At 37.5% G+C, this 22,233-nt stretch overlaps 1 protein-coding gene across 2 annotated transcripts; it reads left to right on the forward strand.

The window, feature by feature from the left end:
• The first annotated feature begins 1,792 nt into the window (after positions 1 to 1,792).
• samhd1 (SAM domain and HD domain 1) lies at positions 1,793 to 19,866 on the forward strand. Of its 2 annotated transcripts, XM_073823135.1 has the most exons (16): positions 1,793 to 1,976; positions 2,844 to 2,910; positions 3,076 to 3,148; positions 3,212 to 3,372; positions 4,620 to 4,735; positions 5,129 to 5,199; positions 6,769 to 6,924; positions 8,071 to 8,171; positions 8,248 to 8,356; positions 8,883 to 8,974; positions 9,061 to 9,176; positions 15,568 to 15,707; positions 15,872 to 15,961; positions 16,580 to 16,684; positions 17,227 to 17,364; positions 19,049 to 19,866. In XM_073823135.1, the coding sequence occupies exons 1-16, from the start codon at positions 1,829 to 1,831 to the stop codon at positions 19,232 to 19,234; spliced, it is 1,869 nt and encodes a 622-aa protein (XP_073679236.1). In that variant the 5' UTR covers positions 1,793 to 1,828; the 3' UTR covers positions 19,235 to 19,866. The 2 variants fall into 2 exon arrangements, with proteins under 2 accessions (XP_073679236.1, XP_073679235.1); XM_073823134.1 differs by lacking the exon at positions 19,049 to 19,866 and having other exon boundaries at positions 17,227 to 18,852.
• The last annotated feature ends 2,367 nt before the right edge of the window (positions 19,867 to 22,233 follow it).

Below are 22,233 nucleotides of genomic sequence, written 5' to 3' on the forward strand. Positions count from 1 at the left end.
AGCAGCTTTTCTTCAGTAAAGTTTCTTTTGGTGGTCTTCTTTTTAAAGTGTAAGTGATGTTTAAATGCCTCATTCATTCATTCATTTACTCTGCAAAATTGTTTTCTTTGTAAGTGTTTTGTAATTTTTTTTGTAAATTTAGTGAATTTGACTTAAAACAAGTAAAAATAATCTTAATGCAAATGGAAACGACATTATTTGTCTTACCCCATTGGCAGATAGTTTGAAAAATATACTACTAAACGACTAAATACCTTATTTTTTCTTATGTGGAAAATGCATCTTGTTTTAAGAATCTTTAGACATTTTGATTAAAAAAGTATTTTTGCAGTGCAGGTGCATTACACACTTTTTTTTTTTTATCATGCAGACACTGTCAGTGACAGAAACGGCATGTTCTATTAAACATTGGATTGTTTTATTAATATATACAGGATTATTAAATTTTGTTTTTGTCATATCCAAGTGCATGCTGCATGTATTAATTTGAGCTGTAGCATTTTTTTATGTAGTTTTCTGAATATCATGGATGTAGAGCAGGTTTGTGTGGCCGCTGTATGTAGAGTGGTAAAGCAAGTGTACCTGATGAGCAACATTCATTCTTTTTCACGTTGGCTTTTAATATTCTTCTAATACTTGGTATTGTGGCAGTCTTCATTTAATCTGTTCTTCATTATTTTGCAATTGAGTAGAACTCAAATGTTAATGTCATTAAGAAATGCAACCTTTTGGATTGTGAAAGGAGCACTAGACTGTGGAAAATTCTGCTGCACATAAAAATAGACACTGAATGATATTTAATTTGTCAAATGTTTGTAAAGTCACCCTACACCCATCAACCTTATATGGTTAAAGCTTTACCAGATTCGATTGTTTTTATACTTCATTTTTAGCTGGGTTTTTCTTTTCTTTTTTCTTTTGCCTGTAGGATACCATGGAAATTAATATTAGTTCAATAACCTACGGTTCTGAAGGTTTTTCCTTTGAGTCACTGCCTAACTTTTATTCTGAGCAAGTGACGTCTGTGGACATACAAAAGATGTTGATATCGCGTCCGCCCTTCCAGGCCATGATCTGAACATCCACTGACAGCCAGAATAAGTCGATTAATGACACTGAGAAATGATGTCTCATCAGGCCACAATCTAAACGTCCACTGACAGCCAGTACTGGTTGAGAAAAGATGTTCATATTGACTATAATCTAAACGTCCATTGACATCTAGATTTAGTCGATTTATGGCGTGAATGAAGATGTCCAATTTGGCCACAATCTAAACGTCCACGGTCCAACACTATCGAAATAAACATACGAACAAGCCTTGAATTCTCTACACTAAAACCAATAAGACATTTAAAAGATAAAACAACTAAAATAATAATTTAAAAACAACAACTTTATACAACAACAGCTGACTATTAAAGGAGTAGTTCATTTAGAAATTAACATTTAAATTAAATGCTCTGTTGACTCTTCAAAACGACAGAAGAGAGAATCTGGCACAGGTTTGGAAACAATGGAACAACAAACCACTGGTTTATATAAATAATCATTTCAGAACAGATTTTTCGTTGCGAAGATCAAAGTATTTGATTTGTCCCCGATAAGAAATAGTACGAAGAGCGCGTCAACATATGCATTCTTCAATAATAAAATATAGAAGATTCTGTTTATCATCAGACAGGTCGCGTGCGTAACTCCGCCCTCTCTGCGTCACGGCTCGCGCGCGCTCCTCCCCGACAGGCGGCGCGAACGCGCGAACTCAGAGGAAGTGCCGATCCTGACACGCGCCGGTATTTCGAGCCAAAGTTTGCCGTGTGCTGCTTTCATGATGGAGAGAGGAACAAAACGCCCAAGACAAGACGAAGAGAGTGAAACACATGTCTCTAACGGAGACTTTAGGAGCTGGGACACTGAGGCGACTGTGGGGTATCTGTGTAGAGCCGGACTAGAAGAATGGAAGGAGAAGTTCAGAGGTACAGCGATCATCAGTCACACCAATAACACATTCACAACTACAAATAATGGACTATAGGTTCATAAGTGTATAACACGATCCGTATGCATAGAGTACTGTAATTAGAGAGGACCAGCATGTTCCAGAGATTTATCATTGTGTGGTTAAAGAGAGGTTAGTCAGGTCAGAATAAGAGTAATAAACAGATGGAGAATGCCGCGTTAATGGGCGAGAACTGCTGTCAGAAACCAACATCGACAAATAATACTGTTCAGGGATTGTTTTGGGATTCATAATATGTGCTAAACTATTGTTAAACCAGGAAGGGATGTGGCTCACTTGTTCTGAGTTTTCAGATGTTCATAGAGCTCCAAAGAGTTTTCTGTCAGATGACATTCCCTCAGTAGATCTGACATTATTCACAGCTCATAGCCAAACGAGTTTTGTGTTCTTTCACTTTTCTGTTTTACTTCATACAGCAATTGGGAAACGTTTGTCCCTGGAGTTAATATCAATAGTAATTCTGTACTTCAAATAGACATTGTCATGGTGAATTGGAATAGACTGATGGGAGGTTTATTGTGGAAGGCCACCTGGACTTTACCAACAAAATATTTAAAGTGAAGAAAGTAACCTTTAAAATCTGACACAGAGAATCATTTTCTTGTTGAATATGAAGAGGACATTGGTTTGAAAGGTTCTTCTCGAAATAGCATGTCTGAAACGTTGTTTAGTTATTTTGGCGCTGTATTATGTATTACTGCAGGGTTCAAAAAAAGTAAGATTTTTCTTTTGGAAAATTGTAAATGGCAGGAACCATTACAGTAGCAGTGCTGTAACATAAGCTGTGCTGATGAATTGGATGAAGTGTGTTTGTGTTTGTCAGAACATGGCATAACAGGGCCAGGCCTGCCGTACCTCACCGAAGCACATTTGGAGAAGATGGGTGTTGTGTAAGTGTTCCTCCATTACTGTGATGATTAGAAATTCAGTGAACATAGTGTTCTGCCACAGTCAAACCCGTTTTGCACATTAGCTGTTCGTTCCCAGTGTGTTTCTGCAGTTCACATGTGTGTGGTTGAGCTTTAAATGCATTCATTCTGCATTTCTTCATTCAGTCCTCTGGGATCTCGTCTGGAAATCCTCCACTGCCTTCAGAAACTCTGGCAAATCTCCAATGAGTCCATGAAGGTATGCGAAAGCTTTATTTTGTCTGGTGTTTGTGGCGGAGCTGATGTGTTTGTGCGGCGGCAGGTGTTCAACGACCCCATCCACGGCCACATCGAGCTGCACCCTCTGCTGCTCCGCTTCATAGACACTCCTCAGTTCCAGAGGCTGCGCCACATCAAGCAGCTGGGAGGAACTTACCTGGTCTTCCCCGGAGCGTCGCACAACCGCTTCGAGCACTCCATCGGGTACGTCTGTCAGCTTTGACTGCACCGTGAAAGGAGAGTTCTTGCAGAGCAGGCTTTTGCATATCCGTGATAGTTAGGGGAGGAGATATGGCAAAACATCATATCACCATCTTTTTCAGAAATTTATTACAATTCTTTGTCATGTTGGTTTTACTATTTTACAAACTGTCTGAGCAGCACAGCCAAACTTATTTCCCTATTTTAAAACCAAAGCCTTACACGGTAACAAAATATAAAATAAAAAGAATGGCAGATGTTTAGGCCAAATTGAGCGAAGATAGAAATCTTTGTCATTTTTAAATCTTTGTTAATAAAAAATAAGAACAAAGATTGGCTTCATGTTACAAATACACATTTTAACAAATAAAACAAACTTTAATTTTCGAGTACAGTAGGTGTTTTTAGCAGTAGCATTCAAGAAAGTGTTTTAACAGATATAAAATAAAACACTATATACATAAATTATACATTGAGTCTTATTAAAGCAACTGTATTAAAGTTCTTCAGTCAAAAGCAGTGAGTGCTTTTCCTTTTTTTTTTTATTAGCCTACCATAACCCAAAAATGACAATTCTGTCTTTGAGTTTTTTTAATCATGAAACATGAACATAAAACTTATTTTGAAGAATGTGGGTAACCAAATGGTTGCAGGTCCCTAGTTACTTCCGTAGTATTTGATTTATTTTTTCCCACTATCAGAGTCAGTGCGGACCAGCTACTGCTATCCACATTCTTCAGAATATCTTCTTTTGTGTTTAGCACAAGAAAAATGAACAACATGTGAGTGAGTAAATGTTTTGGGTTTAGTTCTGTCGGTTTAAGAGCTGCACTCGTCTAATATACAAGCACACATGCGTTTTTCTCTGTTTATCGTTTACTGTGTGTAATCCTGTGTGTTTTTGACAGTATTAGTGAATCAGACGCCGAAGATAGCTTAGTCCGGTAATCAGGTGCTGTTTGACAGGCTTTTAGCGCTTCAGGTGTACACACTCATGAAATAATGCAAGGCTTTAAAGCTCATGCAAATAATGTACTTCAGTGATTGTGAATAAGTGTGGTGTTGTACAGTATATAGAGACGGAGGCACTCCGTAGCACCATACTACCATATGTTTTCAAAAGCAGATCGTGGAGACAGATATCGTGCACAAACGAGTCTTGCACAGTATTTCAACAGCATGCGTTGGAGTCGGTTTGGATTGGTTTCTTTTCTCATGTGTTGGTGTGGCTCTGTGTTTATTCGCTGCAGGGTGGGTTATCTGGCCGGATGTCTGGTCCAGGCTCTCAATGAAAGGCAGCCAGAGCTCCTCATTACAAAGCAAGATGTCCTGTGTGTGCAGATCGCTGGCCTGTGCCATGACTTGGGTGAGTGACGCACACGATCGGATCATAACAGGAGAGATCTTACGGCAAAACACATTCACATTCACAGTCATCTTGCTCAACTGGGATTCTCTGGAACCATCAAGAGAAGCTGCAAGTCACAACCCATCAAGTGACTCATGCTCGTTATAATCAAATCATGAAATTATTGATTTAAAAGAACATCTTCGTAATCAGGATACTTTCTCAGATCTGATGACTCACTTTGGGCTGCATTTCCAAAATTTGACCACAAACCAGAAACAAGGCCAGTGACTGGACATCATTCAGCATTCAAATGAGCAGATCGGATTTCCCAAGTCAGAATGCACATTCTAATGGCTTTAATGGCTTTGCATCTTCATTCTTTAAAATAGCCTTTCGTGTTTTGTTCAGGTCATGGCCCGTTTTCTCATATGTTTGATGCCATGTTCATCCCTAAAGTTCGACCGGGTGAAAAATGGAAGGTACGTGTGTTCATAATAATTAATTCTGCATAACTACATGCCAGTAACCTTAAGCCAAACCCTAACCATATGGTAAGTGCATGTAGCTAATTAATATCACTCAGTACTTAAATGTATATTTACACTGTAACAAAGACACCTTAAAATAAAGTGTAACCATTGTAAGTGTAAGACTATCTTGACTGCATTGCTCTAGTTCTGTTAGTTTGTGCTCAGTCAAAGAGAGAGTTCACCCAAAGATGAAAACTCTGTCATTAATTACTCAGTCTCATGTTGCTCCAAACCCGTAAGACCTTTGTTCATCTTCAGAAGACGAATGAAGATATTTCTGATGAAATCCAAGAGATGTCTGACCCTCCATAGACGGCAACACAGCTGACACGTTCAGAGTCCAGAAAGGAAAGCACCAAGAACATTGACAAAATAGTCTGTGTGATATCAGCGGTTCAACCGTAATGTTATGAAGCTACGAGAAGAATACTTGTGTATTTAACAACATGAAACACTGGGACCGAATACTGAACATTTTTTTCACCATTGCAAAAATTAATATAAAGTAGCCAAAATGTGATTTTTTTTTCTGTATTGTCTTGCTTTTCAAAGAAGTCAATTACAAAACAATGATTTAAGAATATTTATTTAACACCATTTTTAGTATTCTAGCAGACATTATACCAATAAGGCATACTTAACTTAATATTAATAAGTTAGTAAAATAGGATGAATCTCTTGTTGTATTTCCAATTGTAAGTCGCTTTGGATAAAAGCGTCTGCTAAATGAGTAAATGTAAATGTAAAAAAAATTTTTTCTTGAAACGTGTTTTTTACTGTAAAAATAAATACAGCCTTGCTGAGCAGAAGAGACTTCTTTTAAAACAGAAAATATTACAGATCCCATTTTGAGCACTATGTGTGAATGTTATAATGTATCAATAGAACAGCTGTAATTATTATTATCATTATTATTTTACAGAACAACAGTAAATTACAATACTAACAATACTAACATGTATGAATGTTGATGGAGTTCTTGCTTTTTCTCAGCTTTTATTTTGCTGGAAATCTGCTGGAATGAGGTCCATTGCTGCTTTTTGTGGACAACGGCAGATTTATGAATGATAAAGTCCCTAGTCAGAAAGCTCTCGGATTTCATCAAAAAGATCTTAATTTGTGTTCAGAAGATGAACTTTCGGGTCTTGTGGGTTTGGAGTGACATGAGGGTGAGTAATTAATGACAGATTTTCATTTTTGGGTGAACTATCACTTTAACAGCTGACCTTGTGTGGAATTAGATTTGTGCTAAATGTTATAAACCTAGGTTTCAAGAAATCTAATAAAAATAAATTTCTGATTTCTTGAAATGTATTTTCAAGAATCTAGTTTAAGTTGTTGGAGAGTGAGGTAAGAGATGTCTTTGTGTGTGGAGGTTGTACCAGTTGACACACAGATGACAGAAACGCATGTATTCCTGCATCTGTCTGTAGGTCCAGTGAGTTCATCTCCAGCTGTAGATGTGATCAGCCAGTAACACGAACACCTAAAACTGATGTGTGCTGTTTTCCTCCGCAGCATGAGGTGGCCTCGGTTCAGATGTTTGATCACCTGGTGAAGGTCAACGGTCTGGAGGAGGTGATGGTCCAGCACGGGCTGACTCTTCCAGACGACCTCATCTTCATTAAGGAGCAGATCGCCGGACCGCTGGATAGCTCCGGCTCGGACAGTTCGGTACGTACGTCATTATCGGCGGCTGCCTCCCGCTAAAACATGTCACACCAAAACATAGTTTGACATGAACGTCTGGTTTTTGTAGAGCTTTGTTTTTGCTGTTCAATAAAAAAAATGCAAGGTTAAAATAGGGCTGTGTAATTAATCGAAATTCAGTTTCAATTTCGGCTTCAAACGATTATAAAAAAAAATGCAATATCCAGATTCCACACCCTTTCACTTCTCTATAAAAGCCTAATTTCACATGCAGATCAGTAAAATCATGTAACGTGACTTACATAAAATAGGACGTGCTTGATTTATTAATGTTTATTTGATGTTGTGTTTTTAAAAGCGCTGCTCTGTGTATGCGCTCAGAGACTGAACACGGACAAGTAAAGTGAACGTTTAGCTTAAGATGCGTACCTGAACATGCCTGCAAATATGTGTTAAAATGTGGCGTTTGGTGATTATTCGTGTAAACCTTCATCAGTTCTGTCTGAAATGAACGTGAACAATTGAGAATGAAAACCCGTGTGTAACAGTATATCGGATCAGTGCAGCTCTTAAAGCGGCCACAAGTAATATTCCTTCTGCCGTCTCTGAGCTTAATGTTCATCACACAACAAAAGACAAAGACAAAATCACTCACTGCTCTTGACAGAGGGACTTTTGTAGTTTTTATAAGAAACAAAGCATGTTTAATTCTTACAGTGAAGGCTGTTTTATTTTACATTACGTTAATTACATTACCTTTTTTTCCCCAGTATTATTTGGTAACTTTCCTAAGCCGGTGTTTCAATGGAAACACTCATTTCATTTCTCACACCTTTCCAAACCTCAGTGAGCTTCCTTGTTCTTGGCCATACAGTAAAACAGCATTAGTAGACCTTGCACCGCTTGAATCCAAGACTGCTGAAGCCATGTGCTCACTTACTATGATGAACAGACTGAAATGAAATTAGCTGATCAAAAAGATGACTTGTCAACTTGTCAGTAACATCTAGCCTCATGGCTTCTGGTTTTTCCCTCTACTTGATTTCATCGAGCCATCACTTCAGAAACAACTGCAGTTTTAGACATGACTTTTTTGTGAGCAGTGTTAATGTGTGTCTATGTGTGTCATATGTGACTCTTCTGAAAGTATGTGTTCTCTCAACCCTGCAGTGGCAATATAAGGGCAGGCCGCTGGAGAAATCGTTCCTCTATGAGATCGTAGCAAACAAAAGAAATGGCATTGATGTGGATAAGTGGGATTATTTTGCACGGTAAGGCGATTCACATCAGGCTAATGTTGTTTTCGGCGTCGCTAATCCTCATTCAGCTAACTGAAAGCGTGTTCAGGGACTGCTACCACCTCGGCATCCAGAACAACTTTGACTACCAGCGCTTCCTCAAGTTCGCGCGAGTGTGTGAAGTCAGAGGAAAGAAACACATCTGCACCAGAGATAAGGTACTTTTTGCAGTTGATATACTGTCTACATTTATTGATTTAGTTTATGGTACAGTGCTTGACCCATTTCAGTGCTCCTTCCTTTTTTATCCTTTTTTGATTTTATTTATGAAATGTTTAGTACTGTTGGGGTCAGTCATTTTTTTTCTTTCTTTCTCTCTTTGAAAGAAATTAATACTTTTATTCAGCAAGGATGTGTTAAATTGATAAAAGTAATAGCAAAGAAAGATTTCTATTTTGAGTAAATGCTGTTTTTTTTTTTAGCTTTTTATTCATGCAGATTATGCTCGTTTCAAATGAGTGAAATAAGTGGACATGGCAACATGGCAAAACTGTTATTTTCAATTGCAATAATATTTCATAATATTTCTAAAGCCACCTGGAGTCTTTAGTTCGCTTTAGTTTGATGACTGGTTTAATTTTTATGTGGATAATGAACAGGTGTGATTCCGTATCAGTCAGAATTTCAAGGAAATAAAAAAGCATTTTTGATTTAGATTTTTACCAATTGTTCTACTGTTGACAGGAAGTTGGCAATCTGTATGACATGTTCCACACTCGTAACTGCCTCCATCGCCGGGCGTATCAGCACAAAGTGGGCAACATCATTGAGACCATGTGTGTATTAGCATCATTTCTCAACACGCCGTCACTGGTGTAGCTTTCAGTCTGATGGAGGTGTTCTGTGCTGGTTGTTTGCTCAGGATAACGGAGGCGTTTGTCAAGGCCGATCCTCACATTCGAATCCAGGGCTCCTCTGGGAAGATCTTCAGCATCTCTTCAGCTATAGAGGACATGGAGGCCTACACCAAACTCACAGGTGCGTCCTGCACACACTGCCCATACTGATGATAAACTCATATTTCTCACATCTTTTTCCTTAACTCTTAATACTGTTGCATTTTAGTTTTAAGTTATTACATGATGTGTTGTTTAATTTGATTTATTATTATTTGTTTAACTCCCAGTAGGTGGTGGCAGTGAGTGAGACATTCATTCAACTGATTCGTTCAATTGACCGTCTTTAACCCTTAAATGCACGACTGTTTCGCCAATCATTATTACATATTTGGGTCTTTAGTGAGCTGGACATGTATATCCAGCACAGATGGATCTCTAACTGCTGCAATAGCCAGAGACTCTCTTGATATTGTAAGAACCATTACAGAAGAATAAAATAGACATATTTCATTACCTTTAAAAACTTAGAAGGGTTCAATTTGAGTTATTTATTATTGTCCATCAAACAGTGCCACCTCGAGGACTAAAGGTGAATTGCATGTATTGAGTCATCAGATATTAACATTTTTTTTGCACACAAAAAATATACTTGCACTATTACACTCCTTGGGTCTTTTGCGACCCTATACACTTTTGACAAAAAATTAATCAGAAAACAGACTGATGCAAAAAATGATTGATTCCACGTCAGACGGGTGGTGGTTAAAAAGGTTTTAAGTTTATTCAAAGTTTTCAAAAGACATATATATTTGAGTATAAAAATAAATGAACAATTAAAAGAATAGCAGCAATAACAATAGTCATGTTATTAATGACTGTTAATTTCATGAATGGAATTTTGATTATAAGAAATAAACATATTAATTTAATGATCAAATAAAGTCTAATCAAATGTAGTCTAATTAGTCAAATTATAATTAAAATCAAAGTTGAATTAAAAATCTAAGATTTAAAGCCAACTGAGCATATGCACGGATTACTTCCTTGTTTTAGTCAAGCCGGCTCAGTCATTTCCGGTCAGCTGTACTGTGCTGTAATAGGAGTGTCCTCATTTTCTCCATATAATCCATTCACAATCCAAGAAAAGTGGACCAAACATCCATGTATACCGTTTCAAGCATGACAAATGCCAGTTTAAAAAATAAGCGAGTAAATGGGCTAAATATGCATTATGAGTGATTGCTATGATTGACAGTGATAACCGGACAAACATCTGACAAACCGATGACAAAAAAAAGAGCTTAATTGATTCAGACTAAATTCAGTCACAAAGCTACAGCAGTAACACGTTTGTGTTGGTTAAATATATAGGCTATTTAATAGCTTTAAAAGATGTAGTTGTTAAATTTGATGAAATATTTTAAATTCCTATCGATTCATATTGAGTGCATTATTTAATTATTATACCATTAATATTTATCTTATTTGTAGTGAACTATATATATAAGTGTTTAAATAATTCACCCTCATAGGCTGTTTGTGACTGAGCTTATTTATTTATTTGTTTTAATGACTTTCTGCTCTTGCGATACTATACACTTCAGTGCGGTAAAAGTACTACAGTTTATTACACTAGTAATTTTAGAATAAATCGAAAAGAAAGACGTCTTGAAAAATATAGGGAGTTGAAATGACGGCTGCATAATAATTAATGCTCTGCCGCCATCTGTTGGTTATATGGGTCATTTCATATCATTTTTTATCATGAAAAGGCATTTTTTCCATCTTTAGAAATTAAAAGTTAGTCCTTGAAGTGAACTTTATTTGTAGCGTTGGAAAATAATAAAGGCTTTAAATTATAGTGAGATTTTCAAAACATGTTCATGAGTATGAAGGCAAGTTACTGATGATCAAGAATGTGATTAAGATGTCCTTGAAGAGAAGTATCGCTAGCTGGCTAACGTTAGCCTAAGCATGTTATGATAGTGTTCATCTGTCAGCATTTAAATGTAGAACTATGCAGGTTCTCTCTTGGGATTTAAATGAAATGTTGTTAAATAATATGAAACTGAATGTTCATGCCGCTATCATTATTTACAATATTGTAATGATTATTTTTCTCAGTTTCTGATAAGAACCAGGCAGTCGAGGAGTCTCAAGAGTGTCCACCTATATACAGCACATATTAAATGAGCTTCAGCAGAAGTTTACTAGCTGGCTTATTTTTATGCAGAAGTTCTAAAGCTCACTCTGTGCATACGGTCAACTGGAGTCAAAGTAGAGGGAGAAGTAAGTCTAATAGAAGTGTGTAGGTGCAGCCAGTATCAGAGTAGAGAGAGCGGAGAGAAAGGAGAAGTAATAAGGGGGAAATCTCCGATCTGCAAGGGGTACAGGGTTAGCACTTATACTCTAAAACCAGACAGAACAGGAAGACTGTAGGTCTCTTTCGATGCTAATTTTGATTAAGAGCACATTACTCGTGTCTCAGCTCAAGACCAAATAAATATAAAAGGTGTTATTCATTTACACGTTTGCCCACCAACCCAAACTTCCTCTAATCTTTAAAAAAGCACATTTACAAAGAAGTACTTCTTGTTAAAACTGCTAGGGCATTGAATACGCATTCTCAAAATGTTAATAATGATATAAATATAATAATTCATAAGACATATTCATAATACAGTTAATAATGCATAATCTTAAATATGAATATGCAAATGCTTGTTAATTCCATAAAGTTGGCACATCACAGAATTATTATTTTTTTTGTATATATTATTATTTTTCTATATATTATAATTTTTTTTCTTGTTTTGTTCATAATGAATAGATTGAGGAATACTAAGAAAGCTGATGCCAAACTAGAAAAAATAGGAGAGGGTAGTGAATGACGTCCCGTGATGATAAAGAAATAATCTGGCGGTCCAGGGGATTATAGGCCTGAAATTACAATGATTAAGACTATTAGACTGTTATATACCGTTATCAGCACATCTAGTTGAAATAGATTAGTCTCTGAGAGAATATGTGCCATCAATGCAGCGTTAGAAAATACCGCTACTAAAAATATTTTTGCAATACCCTTCTTTTAAAAACAGTACGATTCCTCATTTTACTAAGACGATACTTTAGGAATGCTTTTTTTAGAGCCGTATTCAGTACAACAGCTTATTTAGGGCCATATATGATTACTGCAAAGCGGAAAATGCTTAAGGAACATTTTCCAGAACTTTTTTTTACCAGAATATATTTACAAGAAATTATTTATTTCGGTATTTCTGAAAAAAACACATAAATAAATAATATAATAAACTACTTAATGTATTTTTTGTTAAACTTTAATAATGTTAAATTGTGTTTGATTTCAATTAGTTAGACATACTTTTTGATCATTAAGTCTAGATGAATTAAAAGAAAAAATGAAAACTTGGTAAAAAAAATGAAACGGAATTCAGGAAGAAATAAAGCGTATTTCATTTGTGCCTTTGTTTTGTTGTATTTGTTGGGTATCGTTTGAAGTCAAAATGTTGGTATGGTGACAACACTGATGTTACGGTCTTATTATTGAACTCTTTCATTAAATCAATGTAACATTTGGAATTGTGCAGATATTTGGTAAAAAAAAAAAAAAACAACAGCATTCTTGCTTGTGTGATATTGTTTAATTATATAATATATAAGACACAACCCCATCCAGAGGTGTTCTTGCCCTCATATCTTGAATTTTCAGCCTACAAGTTTGAATGTTATTTCTATCCAAAATGAATCATGTGTTAAATCAACAGCTCTAATTAGTATGTTTGTTCATCTGTTGGTTAGTTTGATCTGTAATTAGAATTTAAATATTGTAAAATAAGTAAACTAGTAAATACAAAACAATTATCAAAGCAAAGATTATCATCAGAGCAAAGAGAAGCTGAAGGACGATGTGTCGAATGCAGGGGAGGGTGACATGACCAACATCCTGTTTATAAGATCTATTGATGGGTTTCTCTCAGCTGTTTACATTCACTTATTCCATGGAATGTCTGGATACTGGATTCTGATTGGCTGGCAGGTGTGCAGTAAAACCGTTTAATGCACAGGTAGTTCCAAGTCAGTTTAATCACCGTTCTATATTAATGCGCTGCTTTAATTGATGCACGCAAAAGCACAGAGAGAGAGAGAGAGAGAGAGAGAGGGAGATCGCATTGTGCTACGCACATACATAAACTTATTGTCAGCGCTTGCCTGCGATCCTTATTAAAATAGCCTAGATACTAGATCGCTACATTATATTCCTCAGCAACTGGGTGGTAAAACGGCTGTTTTTGAATGAATCGTTGTTTGTAGAGAGAGACGCACAGCATGCAGGTACGCACGCACATTCACACACACACACACACACACACACACACACACAACTGTCATCTGCCTTCACACTCTCTCGTTGTTCGATCGATAATCTACTGAAACAAATGCTATATTTCATTCAAATAAATGTGATCTTACCGGACTATTTAATCTCTGTGTCTGATCTGAAGCGCTGCAAATATCAATCATAGTTTTAATTTGTCTATAACTTCGCAAATGACCATGGAATAAGTGGGATAATCAACGGCTTGCCGTGCGTTAAAGGATTTAAAATGCACTTCGCGGAGGCAACCACCCTCCGCTTCGCGTCGGGCGGTTATTAGCCTCCACGTCGTGCATTTAAAATCCTTTAACGATAGAAACGGTGTCTAATACTTAAATTAAATATCCAAGGGAAGGGAGAGGGGAGGGAGGGGAGAAGGAGAAAGGGGGAGGGAGGGAAAAAAAGAAAGAAAAAAAAAACCTTTACGTACTGCTTTATTTCCCCTCTTGTTCTATTTACTCTATTCGTTCTATTTCTGCTGTTTCTCTTAATTTGTATATCTATTATCCTTTTTTTTTTTTTTTTTTTTTTTAGTTCAGTTCTTTTATTTATAAGTGAAGGAAGAGAAAAGAAAAAAAAAAGAAAAGAAGGGAAAGAAAAGAAGGGAAGGGGAAAAGGGAGAAAAAATGAAAAAAAATGAAAAAAAAAAAACATTGAAAGAGAAAAAAAAAAAAAAAAACATTCGCAGGGCAAGGGTGATGTGGGCACGGCAGCCTGGGTATTGCACTGGACTGTTCCATGCTAAACATCATACCTTTTTAATGCATCCCAAACAACTGACACACACTATGCACTGATCATATAACTTCCACCTCCTCATATAATTATTAATGTTGTTTTATTATTACTATCAATATGAGTATATTATAATTATCACTATTTACCTCTTTCAATCTTATTATCACCACTATTATTATTATTATTGTAATATTTCTTTCCATTCTTTTATTTTTATTTTTATTATTATTAATATCATTATTAATATTATTTTCCTTTAGCGTCTTATGTTTTTTCCCCTTCCTCCTCTTCTACTTCTATTTCTACTCTTTGTTCCTTTTTTCAAATTTTTTTTTTTTTGCTGCTCTTTCCTTTTTCTTCTTCTTCTTCTTCTTCTTCTTCTTCTTCTTCTTCTTATTATTATTATTATTATTATTATTATTATTATTATTATCATTTGTCCTCTTCCTGATTTCCCAACCTCCCCTCACCTCTTCATTACTATCATTACTTATACTTTTGTTATTATTATTATTATTATTATTATCATTTGTCCCCTTCCTGATTTCCCAAACCTCCCCTCACCTCTTCATTACTATCATTACATATACTTTTGTTATCATTACTATTATTACTGTTCTGATTTGTCCTTTTGTTATCCTATCATCATTATCAAGTATTTCTACCATTGTCATTATTCAAGTTGCTGATGTAGTAGCAGTTATCGTAGTAGTAGAGATTGTAGTAGTAGTTGTGGTTGTAGTTGTAGCAGTTATTGTAGTAGTAGTTGTGGTTGTTGAAGTAGTAGTTGTAGTAGTAGATGTTGTAGTAGTAGTATTCGTAGTCACTCCTTACCACTGATTGATTTCTTTACATTTGTTTTATTTATATCTGTTATTTGTTTTCTTATACTGATTTATACATGTTTATGTATGTATGATTATTTGCATATATATATCTTTTTTTTTTCTCTCACACGTCCACCCAGTTACCTTTACATGCACACGCACACACACACAAACGCACACATCTGTTAGTTCCTGACTGTATTGGTTTTGTTTTGCCTGTCTTGTCTGTTTGTTTGTTTATTTGTTTTCCCTGTTTGTGATCCCAATTTATGTACACCTTGCATATAATAATAATAAAAAAAAAAAAAAAATCCTTTAACGCACGGCAAACCGTTGATTATCCCTTACGTATGACATGTGGACTGTGTTTATGTCAGTGCTCCACAAGATGGACATTTTGACGTAATTTTGCTTGTATTTGCCTGTTCGAGCACAGGTGTGAACGTCATGCAGCCCCTGCTGTCTTCCAGGATTAGAGAGCAAACTGTTGAACTAAATGTTGACGTTCTTTAGTGCTGAAAGATGCGAATGCTGAATGATTTGTTTAGGGAAGTGTTTTCTTGTTTCAGATCACATCTTTGAGCAGATCCTGTACTCGTGTGAGCCGGAGCTGTCTGAGGCGCGCTCCATCCTCAACAACATCGTGTGCCGGCGGCTGTATAAGTGTGTGGGTCAGACCACGCCGGAGACGCATGTGGACGCCTCACAGGTCAACCGCTGCGCAGATGCTCATTACTGCTATTACTAGTGTTAAAGACAGTGACGTGCGTGTGTGTGTGTGTGTGTGTGTGTGTGTGTGTGTGTGTGTGTGTGTGTGTGTGTGTGGAGTGAACGAGTTGTTGCTGATGAAGTGACGTCTGTGATCTGTTGCAGGAGAAACTGCTGGACTGGGCGAAGGAAGTGGCCCGCTCCAAACCCAGCGGCACAAACGCCAACCTCAGAGCAGACGACTTTGTAGTTAGTGTACGTTTGTCGTGTTACCTAAACATTGGAGGACTCTTCTGACAGCGCAGATTCTAAACCATTATTATAAGCTTACAGTTGTGATTGTTATTAGTTTGGCTTGAGAAAGACTAATCATCTAATCCGGCGGTTCTCAATTCCAGTCTGATCTGAATCAGGTGTGTTCACTAAGAGAGACATGCAGAATATGCAGAGCGGGGGTATGTGAGGACTGGAGTTGAGAACCGCTGATCTAATCTATCTGTCTGTCTATATAAGGTTCGAAACTTTAATCTTTTACAGCTGCTTTAAACTTTCAAGCTAGGCTGTAGGCCAACCTAAAGTTTGTCTTGTTTTAAATGGACTTTATGAAGTGGGTCATGAAATGGGCTTCTGGAATCTGATTGGTGACTGGCATCTGTCCAACAATCACAGACGTATTACTGCTGTCCAATGAGATCTCAACATACCTCCAGCATCAACAATAAACACAATGTAGATCACAGCCATCAATACCTGCTCTGAACCAGAACTCTAGTCTCTCAGTTAATATGAGATTACAGCAACTGTGTATAATGAAAGAATCATCTTAGTGCTGTTTAAATTAATTCTAGTGTTTTCTAAACGTTTGTCCTGTAGGTCATTAACATGGATTATGGAATGAAGGAGAAGAACCCCATCAACAGTGTCCACTTTTACTGCAAGAAAGATCCCACCAAAGCCATCAAGATCCGCAAAAATCAGGTACGCTCCAGAAGATGAATCTGTCTGTACTGCGGCTATCAGCCACCAGAAACACATCAACACTCGACATTATCACCGCTACTCTATAGGCTGTTGCTCTCAAACTTTTGTTTTTTTACATTTTTTTTTTTCTGGAGTACGACATACCCTAGATACTGATTGAAATGTTCTGATTCTTTATAGCTGTGTTGTTCTTACAATAAGCCTTCATAAGTTAACATTAGTTAATTCATTAGTTAACATACACTAACAATAAAAATTTAGAGGTTTTTTTTTTTTTTTTTTTTTGTAACTTATTGCATATACTATGATAAAACATTCACCAATTATCACAACATGAATATCTGATACGGTCATATGCCTAATGTGGGCAGTTCTCTCAGTGACCCAACAAATGCCTAGACAGTTGGATTTATTTAATATCACCAGAGGGTGTATGTATGTTTATGTTGCATTGCTTCTAGTCCGTGTCGTTTGAGGAAAGACGTTGTACGTTTGAGCCTTGAATGGACTAATTTCCTGATGTCTGTATCGTATAACAGGTGTCCAAACTCCTGCCAGAGCACTTTGCGGAGCAGCTGATCAGGGTTTACTGTAAGAAGACCGATGACAAGAGCCTAGAAGCGGCCAAGAAGTACTTTGTCCAGTGGTGCATGGACAGGAACTTCTCCAAACCACAGGCAAGACTCTGCATTTACAATTTACAAATCATTCAGGTTTCACCATTATTTTCAAATCTACTTTCAGTGATGGATTCATTCAGTATATTTCAGTTTTCGAAGACAGGGTTTTATATATTGTGTTTATTAGGGATGCACGATATTTATCGGACAGATAAATTATCGACCGATATGGGTAAAAATGACGTCATTTTTATTGCTCCGATAAATAAATGAAACCCGATCCGATAAAGTACTCTTGCTGGTAAATCAACCAATCAGTCTGGTTTATCTGAGATTCATCTGCTTTCCGAGTGCAAGTGACCGCCGCTGTAAACTGCAGTGACTCTCGGCCTTTGTCGCGTGTAATACGTCATCATCTGTGTCGTCACCATCGTCTTCGCAGGTCTGGAAGTTTTTCTCGGTGGCAGAGGAGGACGATGCTATTGCTATTTGCAACACATGTTTAGCAAGGATTCTGAGAGGAGGTAAAAAGCCATCAAGTTTTAACACAACAAATCTTATATCTCACTTCAGAGGTCGTCATCGCGGTGAATCTGTTTTAGGGGCCGTTCACATGTCGCGCCTAAAACGCGTGGAAAACGCTAGACGCGCCGCTTTCTCTCTCTTTCCAAACCGCTCTGTGGCCTGCTCTGCTCTGCTGTGGCGTCTGCCGTTGCTAAGCAACCATGACCTGCGCTCTCCATAAAGACACGGAAGTTTCAGCAAAGGATAAATGGATTTCCAGCATTAAAAATCGCTTGCAGTAGCTCTGTTATTAAATTTATTTAAAATGGTTATTCCTGTACAGCTATGATAAGCTGTTTCTCCACCTTGGCAGTGCTTTCAATGTTATTAAGGGATTCTGATGTTTTATTCCCCGTCTTGTACGATTTGGTTGCTGCACACATTCATAATATGATCAATAAGAAGCTTTAACGGACATTTGCTCATCTGACGTTACTCCATGATGCACTTTTCATTTTTTCCAGGTTGACAAATGTCAAAGCATTATATTTATTTAGAATTGTGGTGCCTCACACAAAAAATAAAAACATTTTTGAAGAGTCAGGACTGATGTTTGCTATGATTGTTAGACCCAGATATATACAGTAATGTACATTTCATTAGTTCATCTCAGATTTTGTATTCTCCTGGGTGCACAAAATTATCATATAAAAATATGAACGTATCGGTATCGGCCACAAGAAGGACTTAATTATCGGCTATCGGTATCGGTAAAAGATTTTCATATCGTGCATCCCTAGTGTTTATCAATTGAGAATGACTATAGTATGAATAGAATATAGTAAAGTAAGTATGTAGACAAAAATCACACACACTGATCGTGATGCAAAACCTAAACGCATCAGGGAATATTACAGTTGCGATTATGTAGAAGTGAATAAGACATGTTGCATTGGCTGGATGCTGCCATCTCTGTGAGGTTATGTTTGAAAATCATTTATAACCTGATTATTCTTGTAAATGTGGCTTTACAAGGGCTGTTAAATAAAGTGTTTTCGTTCTGCACGTAAATCAGTAATATGGCTGGTTTCAGTCATCTGGTTAGTTTTGGTCGTTATCAGTGTATTGGTGAACTTGTACACTGTTATTTGTCCCTACAGTGAGAGTCAGTTGATTCCCAGAGTTCTTGTGTTTCCTTCCGCAGTATAACACTGGTGCGTGTGTGAATGTGTTTCAGGATGGAGATGTGATTGCTCCAGAGCTCACCCCTCTCAAACACGACTGGCACACGCTGGAGCAAGACGACGAGGAAAGCGACCGGGAAGACAACAGTCGTCCCGGAATGAGAGACCAAACGCCCAGAAAGACTGGACGTAATGTGAAAGTCAACCTTTTTCAAGCTCAGGGAGGAAGCAGACTCTGAATCAGTGGCCCTCCACTCTCAGGGATCTCAGTCCGCCGTAAACCGCTCATCAGCCCTGTGCTTCTCTCTTTGAGAATATTTGGAGAGATCACCAGACACTCATTGTATCTCAGAGCTTCATTTACTCTCTTTTGCTTTTATTTTCAGCTTTAATATCATGTTAATTGGCAGGGTTTTAATGCATCTCGCACCTCTGACACAGAAACACTTTATTATGCGTGGATCCAGAACGATTGTCTCTCTCTGAGATCATGTTTCAGTGCAGAAGGCACAGTTAAATGCGTTTTGGCATTCTTTTGTTCGTTCTTTTATTTATTTATAACATTTTTATCAGGGACTCGCTGTTACATTTTTCTTTTGTTAAATGGATCAAGGATCTGTTCAATCTACTCAATCAATCTACTATTTTTGTTAGAATGGGTCATTTCTCAAGTGTGGTGATGTTTTATATATCTATATTGGAGCAGACTATATTTTTAGACTTCAGATAGTTTGTATAACAGTGAGTTGTGTGATTGTCTCGGATCTCGTTTCAGATGTTCTCCTCTTCTCATCAGAACAGAAATCTACCTGACTGTGTTACGCTTGGTTGCAGTCTGTACTGAAATATTAAAATTCTCATGGCACAATCACATCAAGTCTATTGTATTTAAAGGTTCATTTAAGGAACATGTTGTGCATGTCATGCTTAAAGGGGTCATCGGATGCGAAACTCATTTTTACATGTTGTTTGAACATTAATGTGTGTTGGCAGTTTGTGTACACAACCACCCTACAATGATAAAAAAAAAAAAAAAATCATCTTTAAAAGTAATATCCCCTTTTTAAAATCAGGTCATTCTCAGCGTCTTGTGGGTGTGACGACACACAGACAGAGGCCCCTCCCACGGCAGTTGATTGACATGAGTGTCTTACCTTAGCCCCGCCCTCACCGAGCTGAAACAGTCCGACTCCAATCGCCATTGTGTGACTCTAATTGAGCGATTGAGGTGTTCTGTTGTTGGATGTAATAATGAACATAGCAGTCATCATTTACTCCTGACATCTGAGCCGCTGAAGACACAGAGGATTAACGTAACATTCGTTTTTCAAATGAAAGCGCTGATCCCGATCTACATATGTGTCTGTTCGTGTGAATCATTCGTGATGCAGCTTCACCCACAGCAGAAGTGAAGATAAGGGTTTTTATGCATCTTTTCAAATGGCCTTTCTTAATAATGTGCTAGTTAGCAAGTTTTGCAGCTAAAGTAAACATTACAGCTCATCATCCCATGGCAGAGAGGGGCGGAGGGAGCAAAGCTAATTAGCATTTAAAGGAACATGCAACAGAACGGGTCACTCTAAAAAGGGCTGATTTTGACAAGGTAAGAGTGTTTTTTACACTATTATTGAATAATAAGACTTCTCATTAAGACCATAAAGAATCATATCAACTTGTGGAAAATGGGCATCTGATGAACCCTTTAAAGATGTAGTGCTGAAACAATGCAAACATCACAAAACCTAGAGCATGCAAATAAAAATGTGTTTTTTATTATTTATTTATTTTTTTGTCTAGCAAAAGGATGCGCTGTGTGTGGAAATGGTCTCAGCCTTCTAAGGCACACTGGGCACATTTGTAGTGTTTTTTTTTTTTTTCCGGCATACACCACGCCTATCAAGTAAGAATACTGTTGGTAGTGGAAACAAGGTGGATCAGGGTGTTCTGTCCTGAATAGTATCATACTGTACCGCTCGGTGGAAATGAGCCATTCATGCCAAGAAAGTCATATCCATCAGTCCTTCAAAGCAGCGGTGCTCTGTAGGGTTGTGGGGATGTTGAAGTATATCGCAGTGTCTTGGGCCAAAAGAAACCATACAGACATTAGAAGAACACCTGCCACAGCTGAGACATGGCCCAGGCATAATTTGATAGTAACACATTTTGGTGTCCTATCGGCTAATCAAACATTCTGTTTCATCTCAGTCAACGTGCCACAGTATGGGTCAGCCTTGCTAAGGGTGAACTGTCAGGAGGTGGTATATCAAACAAGCCCTGCTTGCAATTATTGTCTATAAATACAGGTGCTTTTTCTTTTTTGCCTTTTTTTAGCCATCGGTAGAGCTGTTTGACGGTAAGGTTTTGTTTTGTGTTTTTTGTTGTAACTGGCTTACAGAAGTGTGTATTGAGATTAAAGGGGCCCTATTATACTCTTTTACAAAATCTTTATTTACTTTTGGGGGTGCACTAAAACTCGGTTAGTTCAAGGTTTGATGAAGGTCCGCCTTCTGAAAAAAAAGTGTTGTGATTGGTTAGCAGTCCCACTGATCCCACTGATCAGTCCTGCCACGCCCCTTCACAAAGCAGCAAGTCCCGTGTACAACTGTGCAAGCTAGATTAAAGTGATTCTTATGCTTTAATTCTGGATATTTTTCTTACAAAAACACATCGGATCAGTAAAGGAGGCTTTTACTGACCCCTCCAGAGCCATATGAGGCACTTTTTATTATGGATCGACTTGTTTTGGAATGATGGAGAGAAACACTTGTCTATGTTCAGTCTATGCTGTTCTAAAGCTTGGGAGTGCCAGGAGTAACTTTGATTGCATTCGTCTGAAAGCAGGAAGTCATATACACCTAGGATCCATAGAGGGTGAGTAAATAATCCGCTACAGTAGTGTTGGTCCTATCGCCAGCCTGCGAGATCGCCGACACATGATATTATCATTATTGTGCTCATTTATTGAATTATTTTCATGCCTGAAACAGATCCAGCATGAGGCTAGTTAAGCACCACTGCTTTAGTCAATGCTCGTGTTTATACCAGCCACCCTGCGGCTCGCTGAAGCACCTCAGAAGTGGCTGTCAAAGCTACGTCGCTAAAGTTAGGCGAATCCCACACCTCGTCCCACGATTTCTGTAAGCGGGATTTACGTTGTGACAAGGTTTACGTTGAAAAGTTGTTGTTTTTTTTAAACTAAATCTCTCCAAAACTTTGGACTTTGAGATTTTTAACTTTT

Source organism: Garra rufa, chromosome 18 (assembly GCF_049309525.1).
Source record: "Garra rufa chromosome 18, GarRuf1.0, whole genome shotgun sequence".
Lineage (NCBI taxonomy): Eukaryota > Metazoa > Chordata > Actinopteri > Cypriniformes > Cyprinidae > Garra > Garra rufa.

Bases quoted from the DNA above. Each gene is read 5' to 3' on its own strand.
- samhd1 (XM_073823134.1), top strand. From the start codon at position 1,829: ATGATGGAGAGAGGAACAAAACGCCCAAGACAAGACGAAGAGAGTGAA. The intron at 3,373-4,619 runs GTACGTCTGTCA...TATTCGCTGCAG, and splicing joins CGCTTCGAGCACTCCATCGG to GGTGGGTTATCTGGCCGGAT. The intron at 4,736-5,128 runs GTGAGTGACGCA...TGTTTTGTTCAG, and splicing joins TGGCCTGTGCCATGACTTGG to GTCATGGCCCGTTTTCTCAT.